Genomic DNA, 14,478 nt, shown 5'->3' with positions numbered 1-14,478 from the left:
AACGAAACGTGGAAAATGCTTACTAGGCTAGGCTTTTATAAACTCGGCCTGTACAGCACAAGCACAGGTTTCCTTACTTCGGTGTCCACTTATTGGACAGTGTCTTTTGGTTTGGACAGAATGAAGGTGAGAGAACAGCCTTGTGGATTTGTACTTCCTGTGAGCCAATAATTAGGTCAATCAGTATCTTAAACTCTTAGGCAGAGCAAACAAATATAAACATGCTCCTCTCTTAGAATCTTCTCAGTGGAAGAAATGAACATGGCAAACCAGAAAAGCAGATTGCCCTTTTATCTTGACATTGATTGGCAAGGATGCTTAAATACATTTCCATGTCTGACCTCACATCCCTGGTTGTGCTTTGCATTGAATCAATTCATAGGATCATTAGGCCACATGACCTTCAGGTGTCACCTCAATTCATTTTAGTGCGTTCAGACAGAAACAAATAAGTGTATGCACAAGTACTCTAATTCTGAATAGCTCTGGAAAAAAGAGTCTCCAGGACTTCCATTTGTTAGTAACTGTTTCCTGACCTTCAGTGTTGGGAGATGCTTTCTTAATGTAACATACTTATGCAGCACTGATGCATACTGCCCTCATTGGTTTTGGGAGAAGGTACAGATCATGAAATGATTATTATAAACTAACACAGTAATAACAACAACCACTACCACCAACATGTATTGGGTTCTTACTCTGTCCTCAGCACTATGTCAAACATTTGACATATGTTCTCTCCTTTAAGACTCACAGCTGTCTTGTACGGGGGGGTCCCCAATTGAGAGACAAGGAAAATGAAGCCCAAGTATCCAGGTTCACCAAGGCAGTAAATGGCAGAGCTAACAATTAACTGTCTGTGTGATTTGAAATCATATGTATTCAACAAATGTTTACGGAGCATCTTCTGTATGACAGGCATTTTTTAGGTACTGCGGACACAGCAGCCTAGAAAAGCAAATAAAAATTCTGTGGAGTTATATTCATGTGTAAGCCCAAGTTGTTAGCTACTTAACTATGCTGCATAGATTGTTATTATGCTGACTCTTTAGTTTATCCATTCTAATTAAGACTCAGATGGAGATGAAAAAATGAGCACATTCTTCTGTTTCTTTTTCAGTTTTACAATTTGGTTCACAGAGAAAAATACTGTCACTATTTCCCCTTTGCAAATGTTACTGGAAAAACAAATCGACTGAAATTCAAATTAATCTTACAGGCTAGCCTTTGTCACTAAAGCTGTGACAAGTATGTTCTCTAGAAAACATGTTAGAATATATCTATTTCAGTTATATATGCATATTCCTAGGGAAATATATGCATTTCCCTAGAAAGGGGAAAATATATCCTGAATATTTTTCTTCCTGTGTACTTGTTATACTTCCTGTATAAACTCTTAACAAGAGAAAGCCACAAGCATGTTTAGACAGCAAAATACTCCCAGACAAAAGATGGTTTTGCTATTTCTATGTATTCTTAACAAAAGAAAAAGCGCTCCATCTTGAGGTGAGCTTCAAAACATGTGAAAGCTGTCTGTGACTGTGGCTGAAAGGCTGACAGCCAGAGACAATTTGCACCTGGCATGCTTCAGGGGCTGTGACCTCCAGAGCTCTGAAACATAGCCCCCAAGTCCTGCAGTGTTCCTCACCTAAAGCCAGATAACTAGGCTGTCGGCTGCTGCCTTTGGTGGCATTTCACTGCCCCATTGTGGCTGTACGAAGCATTTCTCTTAGACCTCTAAAAGGAGGGCACAGGAAGCCCCTCTGGAGTGCAGATGGCTTGCCGCTATTTGGTCAAGAAGGCATGTGCCCAGATGGAACCCTGACGTCCTAAACACACAGGGGCAGAAAACGCCACTCAGTGATTCCCTTGCAGATTATTCAGGAAAGAGAAGTCCTCACCCTAAAATAATAGAGACCACAACCTGGAATTGTTTTTCCACTTACAGCAACTTCCAGGATTATCAGATTAGAGTCTTCCCTCCACCATTACCCCATATGGAACCATTTCCTATGATTTTTAAAAGGTATTTATTCATGGATTGTCTAAAAACTCAGTAGCAACTCCTGAAACTCTTATTTTAACATCTCCTACTTTACATTATCTTGGTAAAAACAAGTTTTTAAAAACAGATTATTTCTGTAATAAAGTCTTCCTCTCATTTCTCTTCTCTTTTCTTTCTTGCCTCTGATAGACGAGTGACATGCTTAAAAAGGTACCAAGAATTTTGTTTTATCATTCATCAGTCAATAGTTATTAGGCTTTAACTAGCTGCTTTTGTCCATTTAACCTGAGTTGCTTAAGCTCTGCATTTGAGATGTTATATTTCTGAGCCCCTCTCCCCTCTAAAACCAACATCAAAATAATATAAAACTCTATTGCCTGGTCTCATCACTCAGAACTAGTACATCATAGTTTAATTTTTATAGGCTGTATTATTAATTCAACAGTTTCCATATGGCTGCTTGCCTGTTGAATACTTTCATTCAATCCTATGGAATATATTTTAAGTATTTAATGAATCCATCGAATTTTTAGATTCGAAATATAGTTAAATAAAGCTGCAGGGACACAAGGCCATGACAATTTTGTAAGGCGTCAATTGCACTTCCTAAAGCACATATTTAGTGCACGTTGACTGTGGGATCTGAGCAAGCTCTACTGTCTCTCTTGTAATCACACATAAATTCCATGGAGTCTTTTTTTTTTTTGAAGTTTGATTCTCAGGAAGATGAGAAGTTACTTCAAGCCACCGAGAAGTTTCAAGCTGAATGTGCCTTAAAGTTTCCAAATCGTCAGTGCCTTACAACAGTGATTGACATAAGTGGGAAAACTGTCTTTATTACTCGTTATCTCAAGCCTTTAAACCCCCCTCAGGAGCTCCTGAATGGCTACCCCAATAACCCACAGGCAACAGCAGTAAGTATTTCATAGCCAATCAGGGCTGGTGCTAAAAAGGTGTTAAAATTTCAATATATTGCCATTTTAATTACTATATTTCATAGTACTTAAGATAGCAACCATATCAAGATCATTAGAGATTAAAGTAATGATTAAAACTTTTTTAGTGCCATGAGGCTTACGTTCTTTAGAAAAGTCTGAAGGTACCAAAGAGGATAATAATCCTTAGTTCCTTCTTTCAGTGAACAATTACTGAGTGCTTATTGTGTCTCTGGCACTCTATCGGGTGCCGGAAAGTTAACATTTTGAAGATGCTCTACACCTTCACAACGTCTAACATAAATGTGTTGTCATTATGTGTTCTCATAACTTTGCTAGGATTTGAACCTAGGCCTCTGACTTCAGAACTCATGCACTTTCTACTATACCAAGATAACTATTCAGCATTATACTTAATGCTATAAGCATCATTGAATTAAAATTAGGCAGAAGTTATTTCCAAGATTTAAGTACATATAGCATTTAGGCCATCACCACAAAGCACATCCCTTACTGGGCTATTAAATATACATGCACCATTCACTGGCTGCAAAGCACCACACCCATCACCACCTCACATGAACAGAAGCCGTATGGTTAAGCATGCTATTCTTAAGTGAATGCTGTAACCCATAACTGTCTTTGGAGAGTGGATAGTATAGGGACTAATTACTGCTAATAGGTCATTAATATAGAAATTTAAGAGCAGGCTAATGATATATCTATTTGCAAATACAGATATATTAAAAAAACTGTGTTCCACATTTCATTTACTTTTTTATTAATTGATTTTTATTGAAAACCATAATAGAGACTTCTCTGTAGTACAGTAGATATACAGAAAACTTACCCCATTAGAGAACACTTAAGAGTGATGAGTAAAATATTCTAAACATTTTTAAAATCATGGCAGAAATAGAAAGAGACCAGAAACAACAAGAGAGTAAGATTCCATAAGGGTGAGGGTTTGAAACAGTGTTGGCTCTGAGGTCGTATGGTAATTCCTGATGCCTACAGCTGGGTTTCAATGGGCCACAAGGCTGTTGGCAACAGGAGTGAACGCGTGGTGCCAGAGCAGCCTGGAAGGCTGAATTAGAGACTCGGCTACAGAGTAGGGAGTCTTGAAGGATAATATCATCAGTGGGTAAACTAGGAAATACCCACCCTACAGCAGGAATCCTGCCTGTCTCAGCCTTGACTCTGGATAGAAGGGAAAAAAAAGAAAAGTCTCTCCTGAGAATTCCTAATCAGTAAGCTGTATTTACTCACATTTGGGACTGGAATTTACACTACCTGTATGACCCCAAAAAAATTCAACAGAAAATTTAATTGAAAGTCTTCCCTGTTGGCAATGCCTCCCAGATCCCTGTCAGAAGCAAACACAAATCCTGCTAGAAGAATGCCCTTTAAACTCAGTCTTAAAAAAATTCCACAAAAAAAGGGGCTGGCCCTGTGGCCAAGTGGTGAAGCTCACGCACTCTGCTTCAGCGGCCCAGGGTTTCACTGGTTCGGATCCTGGGCGCAGACATGGCACCGCTCATCAAGCCACGCTGAGGCAGCATCCCACGTAGCAGAAGCAGAAGGACCTGCAACTAGAATATACAACTATGTACTGGGGGCTTTGGGGAGAAGAAGAAGAAGAAAAAGAAAAAGACTGGCAACCGATGTTAGCTCAGGTGCCAATCTTTAAAAAAAAAAAAAAAATTCCACAAAAAAAGTTCCAAGCAACGTGAATATATAAAAGATCATCAGTGAAGAAGGTAAGAGTTAGCAGGAACAACACTTCAGAATCGGGTCTTAAAGATTCAGAATATAAAATAGATATGTTTACTAAGTTCAGAAATCTAGGGAATTGAAGGTATAACAAAAAGAACAGTAGACTATCAGAATCAACAGGAAGACTATATGGAACTTGTAGAAATAAAGGACTGAATAGTTAAAATTATAAATTAAACAGTTTAAACAAAACATTAAATACAGTTAAATACAGAACTAAGTCACAGACAGTTAAATACAGAGAAAACTAGTGAACTGGAATACACATGCAAAGAAATTACTTGGGATATAGTATAGCACAGAGACAGGAAAAAATGGAAGATTTAAAGGAATGGTTAAGAGACACAGAGGATGGAGGGAGGAGGACCAAATTGTGTATAAATGGAGAAAAGCAATATTCAAAGAAATAGAGCTGAGAATTTTGATGAAAGACAACAGTCTTTGATTATGAAGCCCAATGAATCCTAAGCAAGACGAATAAAAAGAAATTAAAATCTAAGCATATCATAGGGAACTATAAAGACAAAGATGATCTTAAAAGCAGTGAGAGACAAAACACAGATTATCTGCAGAACAATGATTAGACAATAGACTCTTTAGCTGCACAAATGAAGGCTAGAAAAGGGATAATATCTTCAAAAGGCAGAAAGAAAAGAGCTGTCAACTAGTAATTTCTATCCAGTGAAACTTTCTTTCACACAAACATTGGGAGAATTTACAACCAAAAGATCCTCACTTAAGGAATTTCTAATAAATACACTTCAAAGAGAAGAAAGACTCTCAAAAAAGAAAATCCTAGATGCAACACATAACACTAGCAAGGTACAGAAAACGGGAAATGTGTGAGTAAATCTGAACAAGCGTTGTCTTCATAGCAATAATAATGGCCATATGGGTGAAAAATCAGGACAGGACAAAATTCCTGGAAAAAAAAATGCATATATGTCAGGACAGGATTGATGAGAGTACTTTAATGCCCTTGTATTTACCAAGATGAGGGCAAAGATATTTTTTAACTTTAAAGTTAAATATTCACATCGAAATTCCTACATTAACCACTTAAAAGAATTTTTAAAAGTGAACATAACTTCCATTCTAGTAGAAGAAAAAACAATGAAATGAGGTGAAGAGAGTGGAGAGCGAAAAAAAAGAAACAGAAAAAGAGTGAAAAATAAAAAGCACAGAATAAGGTAGTAAAAATAGCCTAAATATTTACCAATAATCACAAGCAAAGCAAAGAGATTAAACTTTTCAGTTAAAAGACAAAGACTGTCAAACTAGATTTTTAAAAGTGGAACTTGACAAGCTAATTCTAATATTTATATGGCAGTGCCAAGGGCCAAAGATAGGCAAGGCAATCCTGAAGAATAAGAACTCAGTGGGAAGATGTGCCATCCCAAACACCCAGACAAATTATAAGACCCTAGTAATTAAGGTAAAATGGTGTTGACACACGAATAACAAAGAGAAAAATGGAAGAGAAGAAAAAGTCCAGAATAGATCCACTCAAGTAAACCCAATCTATGACAAAGCTGGCACTGGAGATCAGTAAAGAAAAAGATCAGCTAGCACATAAATGGTACTGGGACCACTGGTTTTTCATAGGGAAAAAATAAAAATAGATTCCAACTTCACACCATTCAACTGCAGATAGACTGAAGACTTAAATATGAAAGGCATTTTTATCTTTATGACCTGAGATAGGAAGAATTTCTTAAACAAGATAGAAAAAAAGCACAGGCTATAAAGATAAAGGACGATAAATGTCACCACAGTAAAACTGAGAACTTGGTTTTATCGAAAGACATCACAAACTTGGTTTTATCGAAAGACATCACAAAGGAAACGAAAAGACAAGCTACAAATCAGGAGAGGATGTTTACAACATATATAATAGACAAAGGAATAGTAACTAGAATATATTAAAAACACCTATAAATCAACAAGAAACTGCGTGAAATACTTAAAATAGAAATTCACAGAAGTGAAAACAGGAAAGGCCAATAAGTATACAAAAAGATGTTCAACCTCATTAAAAATTACAGAAATAGGAGTTATAACTACAATGATGCCCTAATCTTGGTTTCTAAATACTGTTACCTTCTAAAAGGAACTAGGGCTTCTTGGAGAAATGGCTGCTTTCAAGACTGGACTATACAAAATGATCCTTGTTATACCAGAAAGTAAGGAAGTGCAAAAAAAGAAAAAAAAAAACTGTTGTTATACCGTAAAGTAAGGAAGTGCAAAAAAAGAAAAAAAAAACAAACTGTTCTTATACCGGAAAGTAAGGAAGCGCAAAAAAAAAAAAAACATGATGAGGACATTTCAAAGAGACTCAGAGCCAGTTTCTTCATCTGTAAAAGATGGATATAACAATGACCTTCCTTCTCGGATGTTTGGAGATGAGTAAATGAGATAATATTAACACAACATTCAGTTAGCACTTGGTGAGCATCAGTTTCATTTTGTACATATAAATGTTTGTGATATATGAAACTTTCTTGCAAGAAATGAGGTAGAGGATCCAGCTCTCTATTTTATTGAAAATTATTTTTTAAGCTAATTTTGTTTAAACAGGAACTGGTGGCTCGATATGTTTCATTGATTCCTTTCTTGCCTGACACTGTTTCATTTGCTGGCATCTGTGACCTATGGAGCACATCTGATGTAAGTGGTTCTCTCTCACAGATTTACTAGTTCGAGCTGACTTCATTGAATATTAGCTAAATGGCTTGCATCATTTTAAACTGCAACATTCATTAGTTGTTATAAAAATCGACTTGGCCATCTGTTTAGCAAGAGCTAAATTCTGAAGTATTTTTTTTTCTGGTTCAATCTGCCCAAAGTTGAGAATTTTAAAAAAATATATTTGCACAAAGAATTTTTTAAAAAAACGTCAGATGTCTTAATGCTGATTTACCTTCCTAGTATTAACAGTACCCTAGTTTTGTTCATAAAAAATCAAAATTACGTTCTATATTACATTTGGAAATTGTATATTCCTTAATTTGTGAACTTCTTAAGGCATGCCATGTCATCATTCATTCAGTATGTATTTCTTGGTCACTTATCACATATCAGAAACTGTACTAAGTTCTAGTTATGAGTCAAATAAACATGGCCTCTGCCCTCACAGAAGTTACAATCTATGTATGTTACCTAAACTTCCAAATGGATTTTTGGTAGTATGAAACAAACATATACTATCATTGGTATTCATTCTGTTTCTGGATCTCGTGTTGTACTGTGTTTGCATAAAACTGAACTATGTTATACAACTCCCTTTGAAGGACAGCTCTAAACTGAAGAACACTTTAAATTTTTCATTCCCCAATGAAACAGTAAAATGCCTCTAATGGTGACAATTTTAGAGATAAAATTTCCACAACCTGGAGACATCTATAAGAATATATACAAAGAACAGAATAGTTCATGTGCTCTAGAGCCAGACTGGCTTTACCACTTCCTAGGTATTAAATGGGAAGATCAGAGTCCCTCCCTCAAAGGTTTGTTCTAGGATTAAATGACTTAATGCATACCATGTGCTTAAAACAGTGTGGGTGGGGAGGGATGTGAATAGACAGAGCCCAGAGGATTTTTAGGGCAGTAAAAATACCGTATGATACTATAATGATGGATACATGTCACTATACCTTCGTCGAAACTCATAGAATGTACAACACCAAGAGTGAACCCTAATGTAATGATTATGATGTGTCAGTGTAGGTTTATCAATTGTAACAAATGTACCAGATGTTGATAATGGGCGAGGCTGTAAATGTGTGGGGGCAGAGAGTAATATGGGAAATCCTGTGCCTTCTTCCCAACTTTGCTTTGAACCTAAAACTACTCTAAAAACTAGTGTTTTTTTAAAAAGTGTTTAGCACATCGTGAGCTATCAAATATAAATTCAAAAGGAAAAGTAAAACTTTGAAATCTCTCTCCCCTACCCCAATCGTAGTGTTAATTGATTCTAGAAATCCATGTCATAAGAGAAAACACCATTTTCACTAAAAGAGATCTTTTTAATGAATTATCAACACAGTATCAAAATTTGGGAAAATATTTTTAAAAAACATCTTATAGGGGGTCAGCCCCATAGCCTAATAGGTAAGTTTGGTGCGCTCTGTTTTGGCAGCCCAGGTTCAGCTCCCAGGAGTGGACCTACACCACTTGTCAGTGGCCATGCTGTGGCGGCAACCCACATACAAAATAGAGGAAGATTGGCACAGATGTTAGCTCAGGGTGACTCTTCCTCAGCACAAAAAATAAAAATAAAAAAATAAATGTTAAAATACATCTTATACTTTAAGGGACTAATTTTAACAATGACTTTTTAAAATTCTGTATAGTCAATCCAGAATGAAGAGTCAATCAAAGCAACATGATTTTTTTTTCTTTTTCTCAGCAATTTCTTGATCTCCTGGCAGGAGATGAAGAAGAGCACGCAGTATTACTATGTAATTATTTTCTCTCCCTGGGTAAAAAGGCCTGGCTCATGATGGGCAATGCTATTCCTGAGGTAAGACCACGTAGGCCCGCTCTAACGGAGCAGTGTACCTGTCTAAAATGGTTGTGTTATGTTCCAGATCATGGACAGGACTTATTTTCATAACGATCCTTCGAGTAGCTAGGAAAGTGGCCCAGAGATTCCACAATAGGCAGAGAGAACCAGTAATAAGACATGAAATGGTTTTCTGTGGTACTCAGACCCTATGCAATGCTTCAAAACCCAGACCCCCACCGAGCTGTGTCCTTTCAGTATGAGCCCCTCCTACCCATGTTACCAAGAACTCTGATTCCCTTTAGTGATCTAGTGTTGTTCATGCTCAGGAGTGACAGGGATCCAAAAAAGTGTGGCAAGGTTAGGGATCTCCTCTCACGCCAGCTGCTGCTAAGGGCCTTTGCCACTAACCCAGCAGGCACAGGGGAATAAGGCAAATAACCACAGCAGCAAAGAAAAGAATGTTAGCAGCGATATTTTGATATTATCACTGTTATTTTTATTAGACTGGAGACTTAGAGACAATTAGAACCTGCTTCCCCAGCCCACCACAAATATCCTCCAAATAAATTTTGGGCACGTTGGGTAATTTGGGGTACAAGTTTAGAAAATTCACTTAGATTAAAGCAGCTTATCCAAAGAATGTTTCAAAAAGAGGACACAAGGCTCTAGGAATCCTCAGGAATTCAATAGCACAGGGTGCTGCTAGGCAGGTAATTTCATATCTGAATCCTAATTCATTCTCCATCACTGTCTTCCAGACAGCCTGGTACAAGGAAAAGAACACTGGGCTAGGAAGTCACAAGGCCTGGGTTCAAGGCTCTGCCCACTCCTCATGAGCTGTGTGACTCTAAGCAAGTCACTTCACAACTCTGAGCTTTATAATGAAACTGAGATAATAATTTTTGCCCTGCCTTCCCCAGAAGGCTATTGTGACCATCAAATGAAATCATACATGAGCAATAAATGAATAAATGCTCATTGTAAAAAAAGAATCCAATAATACATAAGTATTCCAAGTAAAAAGTCATGTGCCTCTTCAGGTTCCAACCCCCAAACCCACCTCCTCCTCAGGTGTATTCACTGGTAACAATTTGGTATGTATCCTTTCAAATCATCTTCTACGTATTTACATAGTTATAAATGCATATCAAATGTTACTGTATTAGAAATGGAAGTAGTATTCAGCCATAATCAGCCTTCTAAATACTTAAACGGTAATCTTACTGACTATAAAAAGACAATGCAGTGACTACTTATTTCCATTAATAATAGTTCTTCAGCCAATCTTAAGAAATATTGGTTCAGTAACATGATTACTATCCCTATTTGGTCACTACACTGCACTAGTAGCAGATGCAAGAATTTTGCAAAAACAAACATTTGATTTTGTATCTTAAATGCAGCACAACCCAGAACTTCAAACTAATTTTCACCATTAGCCATGGATTTTACAAATTAGGGGACCAACTAAAATAATGAATTATCTGTGCAAACTACACTTGATCTTAATTGCATAATTAGTTGGAAACTGTTTTAATGGCTATTTTCCTTCAGGGTCCAACTGCCTATGTGCTAACTCGGGAGCAAAGTCACTATTTAATATGGAATCCCTGCAGTGGACATTTTTATGGACAATTTGATACATTCTGTCCCTTAAAAAGTGTGGGCTGTTTAATAGGTCCTGATAATGTAAGTATTACCATCTCCTCTTAAATATGGTTGGTTGAGTGTTGCTTTTTTTAAAATTTACCTAGTGATTTAAATAATATTTTATGTATCAAAAAAAATTTATATAAACATATACAATTAAAAAGAAATGTAGTGTTAAGCACAGTGGCAGTACTGTCCTAAATAAAACACTTCATTGAATTAGTCACCTGACCTGTGGAGAAGCAGAATGAGGTTAAAGAAAGAATACAGGATTTAGATTCAGAGAACCTGAGTTCTCTTAAAACAATTTCTTGATTTGGATTCCAAGTATTGAGGCCTCCTACCTCACTGGCTGCCACTTCTCTGTATCCTTTGCTGTTTTTTCCTTATTTCTCTGAATTTGAAAAATCAGAGATCTTCAAAGTTCAAGTTCATCAAACCTCTTTTCTATGTATACTTCATCTCTAAGAACATATATATATGCTGATGATCCCCAAATTTACGTCTCCAGCTCACCTAGCTCCTAGAACTTCAGACTCAAATATCCAACAACCTCCTCAACATCTTCTTATAGATGTCAGATAGACATCTCAAATTTAACATACCCAATTCGAACTCCTGATTTCCTTTTGCAGTCTTTCAAATCTCAATAAATGGCAACTCCCTCAGTCCAGTTACTTAGGTCAAAATCTTTGGAGTCCTCTTTGATTCCTTTCTCTCTTTCTCCCACATCCAATCCATCAGCAAATCCCAATGGCTCTACCTTCACAGTATATGCAGAATCCAACCACAGCCCCCCACTTTCACCACTACCATTTTGGTCCACACTACTGTCGCTGTCACCTGGATTTTTCAAAATAGCCTCCTAACTGGAGACTTCTCTACTTGCCCCTACTCCCTTCTGTCTAGTCTCAAAACAGCAAAGAATATTCCTGTTAAAATGGAATGCAAATTATGTCACTCCTCTGCTTAAAATACCCTAATGGCTTCCTAGCTCACTCTAGAGTCATAGCCTAAATCTTTGATGGTCCACAAGGCCTTCTATAACATGACAGCACCCTGCCCCCCTATCCTCCAGAGATCTCCTCTCTTACTTGCTCACTCCTCTAAAGCCACTAGGTCTTCCTTGCTGTTCCTCAAACACATCAAGCACACTTTGCATTTGCTGTTTCCTCTGCATAGATGACTCCTCCCCTTACTGGATATCTTCACAGATTTCTCCCTCACTTCTTGCATTTCTGATCAAATGTCATCATTCCAGTGAGCACTTCCCTGCCCACACTGAAATTTCATCTCTTCCCACAGAGTTTTCTCCACAGCTCTTGTATTGTTAGCTACTGCCACAATAAAGATAGTAAAAACTCATCCCCAAACTAAATGGCTTCAAACATCTATTCTCATGGTTCTGTAGGTCAGCTGGGAAGGCTCTGCTGATCTAGGCTGAGAAAGCTCTGCTTCATGTGTGTTTATTCTAGGACTCAGGGCAATGACAATGACAGAGGCACAAGAGGGCAGCCAGGAACACACAAAGCCTCTTATGCTTAGAATCAGAAGTCACACACTGACACTTCTGTCCCATTCTACTGGCCAAAAGTCAAGGAGCAGGGAAATACACGTCTGCCCTTTTACTCAGAGGAAGTGCAAAGTAACATAGCAAAGGATTTGGGTATGGGAAGGGTTAAAGAATAGGAACCAATGATACAATCTACTGCCTCACGTAGCATTATCTGATACCCCATGTATTTACTTATTTGTTTGTGCTATCTCACTAGCTACTGCATGAGGGTTGGGACTCTGTTCATTCACTACTTTACCCCCAGTGACTAGAACTGAGCCTGAAGATAGCAGGTACTTGATAAATACGTTGAATGGACAAATTTGCCACTCATTCACACGGTCATTCAGTATACCTACTATATGACAGGAGCTATGCTAGATGCTAAAGATACAATGGTGAAATAAGACACATGGCGAATGTCCTTAAGGCAACAATCTAGTGAAGGGACAGGTGAATAGACAAGTAATTATAAAAAATGATAAATACTAATAATAGTAATAAAATAGCTAACAATTATTGAGCACTTACTATGTACCAGGCATTGTTCTAAGAGGTACAGATGAATTAACAATTCAATCTGCTCAACAACCTGATGAGGTGGATACTATTATCTACTCTATAGAGGAGGAAACTGAGGCGCACAGAAGTTAAATAAATCGTCCAAGGTCACAGTTAGTAAATGTTGGAGCCAGAATTCAAATGCAAGTGGTCTGCTTCCAGATCCAACATGCTACACTGCCTCAACAAGACAGGTGCTATCTCAGACATTACAGAGTGCTGTGGAAGCAAAGGTGGACACCTAACACAATTGGAGGCTTGGAAGAGCAGAGTTAGAAAAGGCTAGCCTGAGAAAGGAGTGGCCTTGTCTGGTTTCTCCTAAAAGATTTTGACTTTCTTATCATCAGGAACTGTCTTATTTCATCAACCTACAATTAATAGTACAGTGCACCTCAACTTCAGATTTAAAAGGGGTGAAAAAATGGCCAATGACAAGTATATGATGTCACTGATTATAAAATGCATACTGGCTTTACAAATCGAAATATGACAAAAAATGTGCATCCTGCATGTCCTCTTGCTGTCTCTGCTTACTCTTTCTATACATACAGGCACACACTCACACAGACACATGTATATATCTGCTTACCATATATGCTAATGTAGTCCTGTCTTTTTAGATTTGGTTTAATATTCAACGACATGATTCCCCACTGAGGATAAATTTTGACATCACCAAGCCCAAGCTATGGAAATCTTTCTTCTCAAGAAGCCTTCCATATCCTGGCCTTTCCAGTGTCCAGGTATAATTCTCTTACTAACAATTAAGCATAGACAAAGAAAGTGAGGAATCTGAAATCATCATACTGGGTAGGCAGATATTTTTTGATGCTTAATTCTACTTCTAGATATTTAGTCTAGAATAATATTTGTTTTTCAAGCTTAGTTAAGCCCAACTCACAATAAGAAATTACCATGATATCATGAACCAGTGTACACATACGTGAAAGAAAAGTTTTGATGTAAGGAGTCCCATAACACAAAAAGTACCACAAAATATAATCCATTTAATTTTTTAAATAGTGGTCTCGATTCACTAAGTTAATTTCATTACTGCTGTTAAAACGTGAAATCAAACTGCAGGGCATGATCCACTAGGGGCTCATGAAATTAATTTAGAAGGTCCTGCCCAGTAGTAGGTTGTAAGTAGTAAGCATGAGAATTGTTTATTAAAACTTTTGTTTGATTAGCTTAGTTGATTAGTTTAATTTGATTTTGTTTGTGTATAGTGGGTGTGCAATATAAAATGTACTTTTTACCGTGATCCAAACCTTTCCCAAAAAAGATCTAAAAAACACCCCATAGAAATTCTCCCATGTGTACAAAGTGACATATACAAGACTTTTCATAGGAACACTGTTTCCAATAGCCTAAGAATTGGAAAGACATAAGGGATAAATTCTGTTATATAACAGAATATTTCATAGTAGTTACACAAGTGAATCAACATTAATGAATCTTAGTAAGCACTCTAGAAACATGTGTTTGC

The 14,478-nt window shown here is 37.2% G+C and overlaps 1 protein-coding gene across 32 annotated transcripts in view; it reads left to right on the top strand.

The window, feature by feature from the left end:
* Positions 1–14,478, top strand: part of CC2D2A (coiled-coil and C2 domain containing 2A) — a 116,039-nt gene that overhangs the window by 97,171 nt on the left and 4,390 nt on the right. For 20 of the 32 annotated variants that reach the window (XM_070613193.1, XM_070613198.1, XM_070613185.1 and 17 more), the window contains 6 exons: positions 2,195–2,215; positions 2,716–2,919; positions 7,294–7,383; positions 9,125–9,238; positions 10,778–10,912; positions 13,610–13,732. In XM_070613193.1, the coding sequence (XP_070469294.1) occupies positions 2,195–2,215; positions 2,716–2,919; positions 7,294–7,383; positions 9,125–9,238; positions 10,778–10,912; positions 13,610–13,732 (687 nt within the window). The remainder of the gene's footprint in view (positions 1–2,194; positions 2,216–2,715; positions 2,920–7,293; positions 7,384–9,124; positions 9,239–10,777; positions 10,913–13,609; positions 13,733–14,478) is intronic. The other 12 variants (XM_070613201.1, XM_070613203.1, XM_008522679.2 and 9 more) reach the window with 1 other exon arrangement.

This window comes from Equus przewalskii, chromosome 3 (genome assembly GCF_037783145.1).
Source record: "Equus przewalskii isolate Varuska chromosome 3, EquPr2, whole genome shotgun sequence".
Taxonomy (NCBI): Eukaryota; Metazoa; Chordata; class Mammalia; order Perissodactyla; family Equidae; genus Equus; species Equus przewalskii.
The sequence above is the reverse complement of the archived record's forward strand: the minus strand, read 5'-3'. Positions and strand labels throughout refer to the sequence as shown.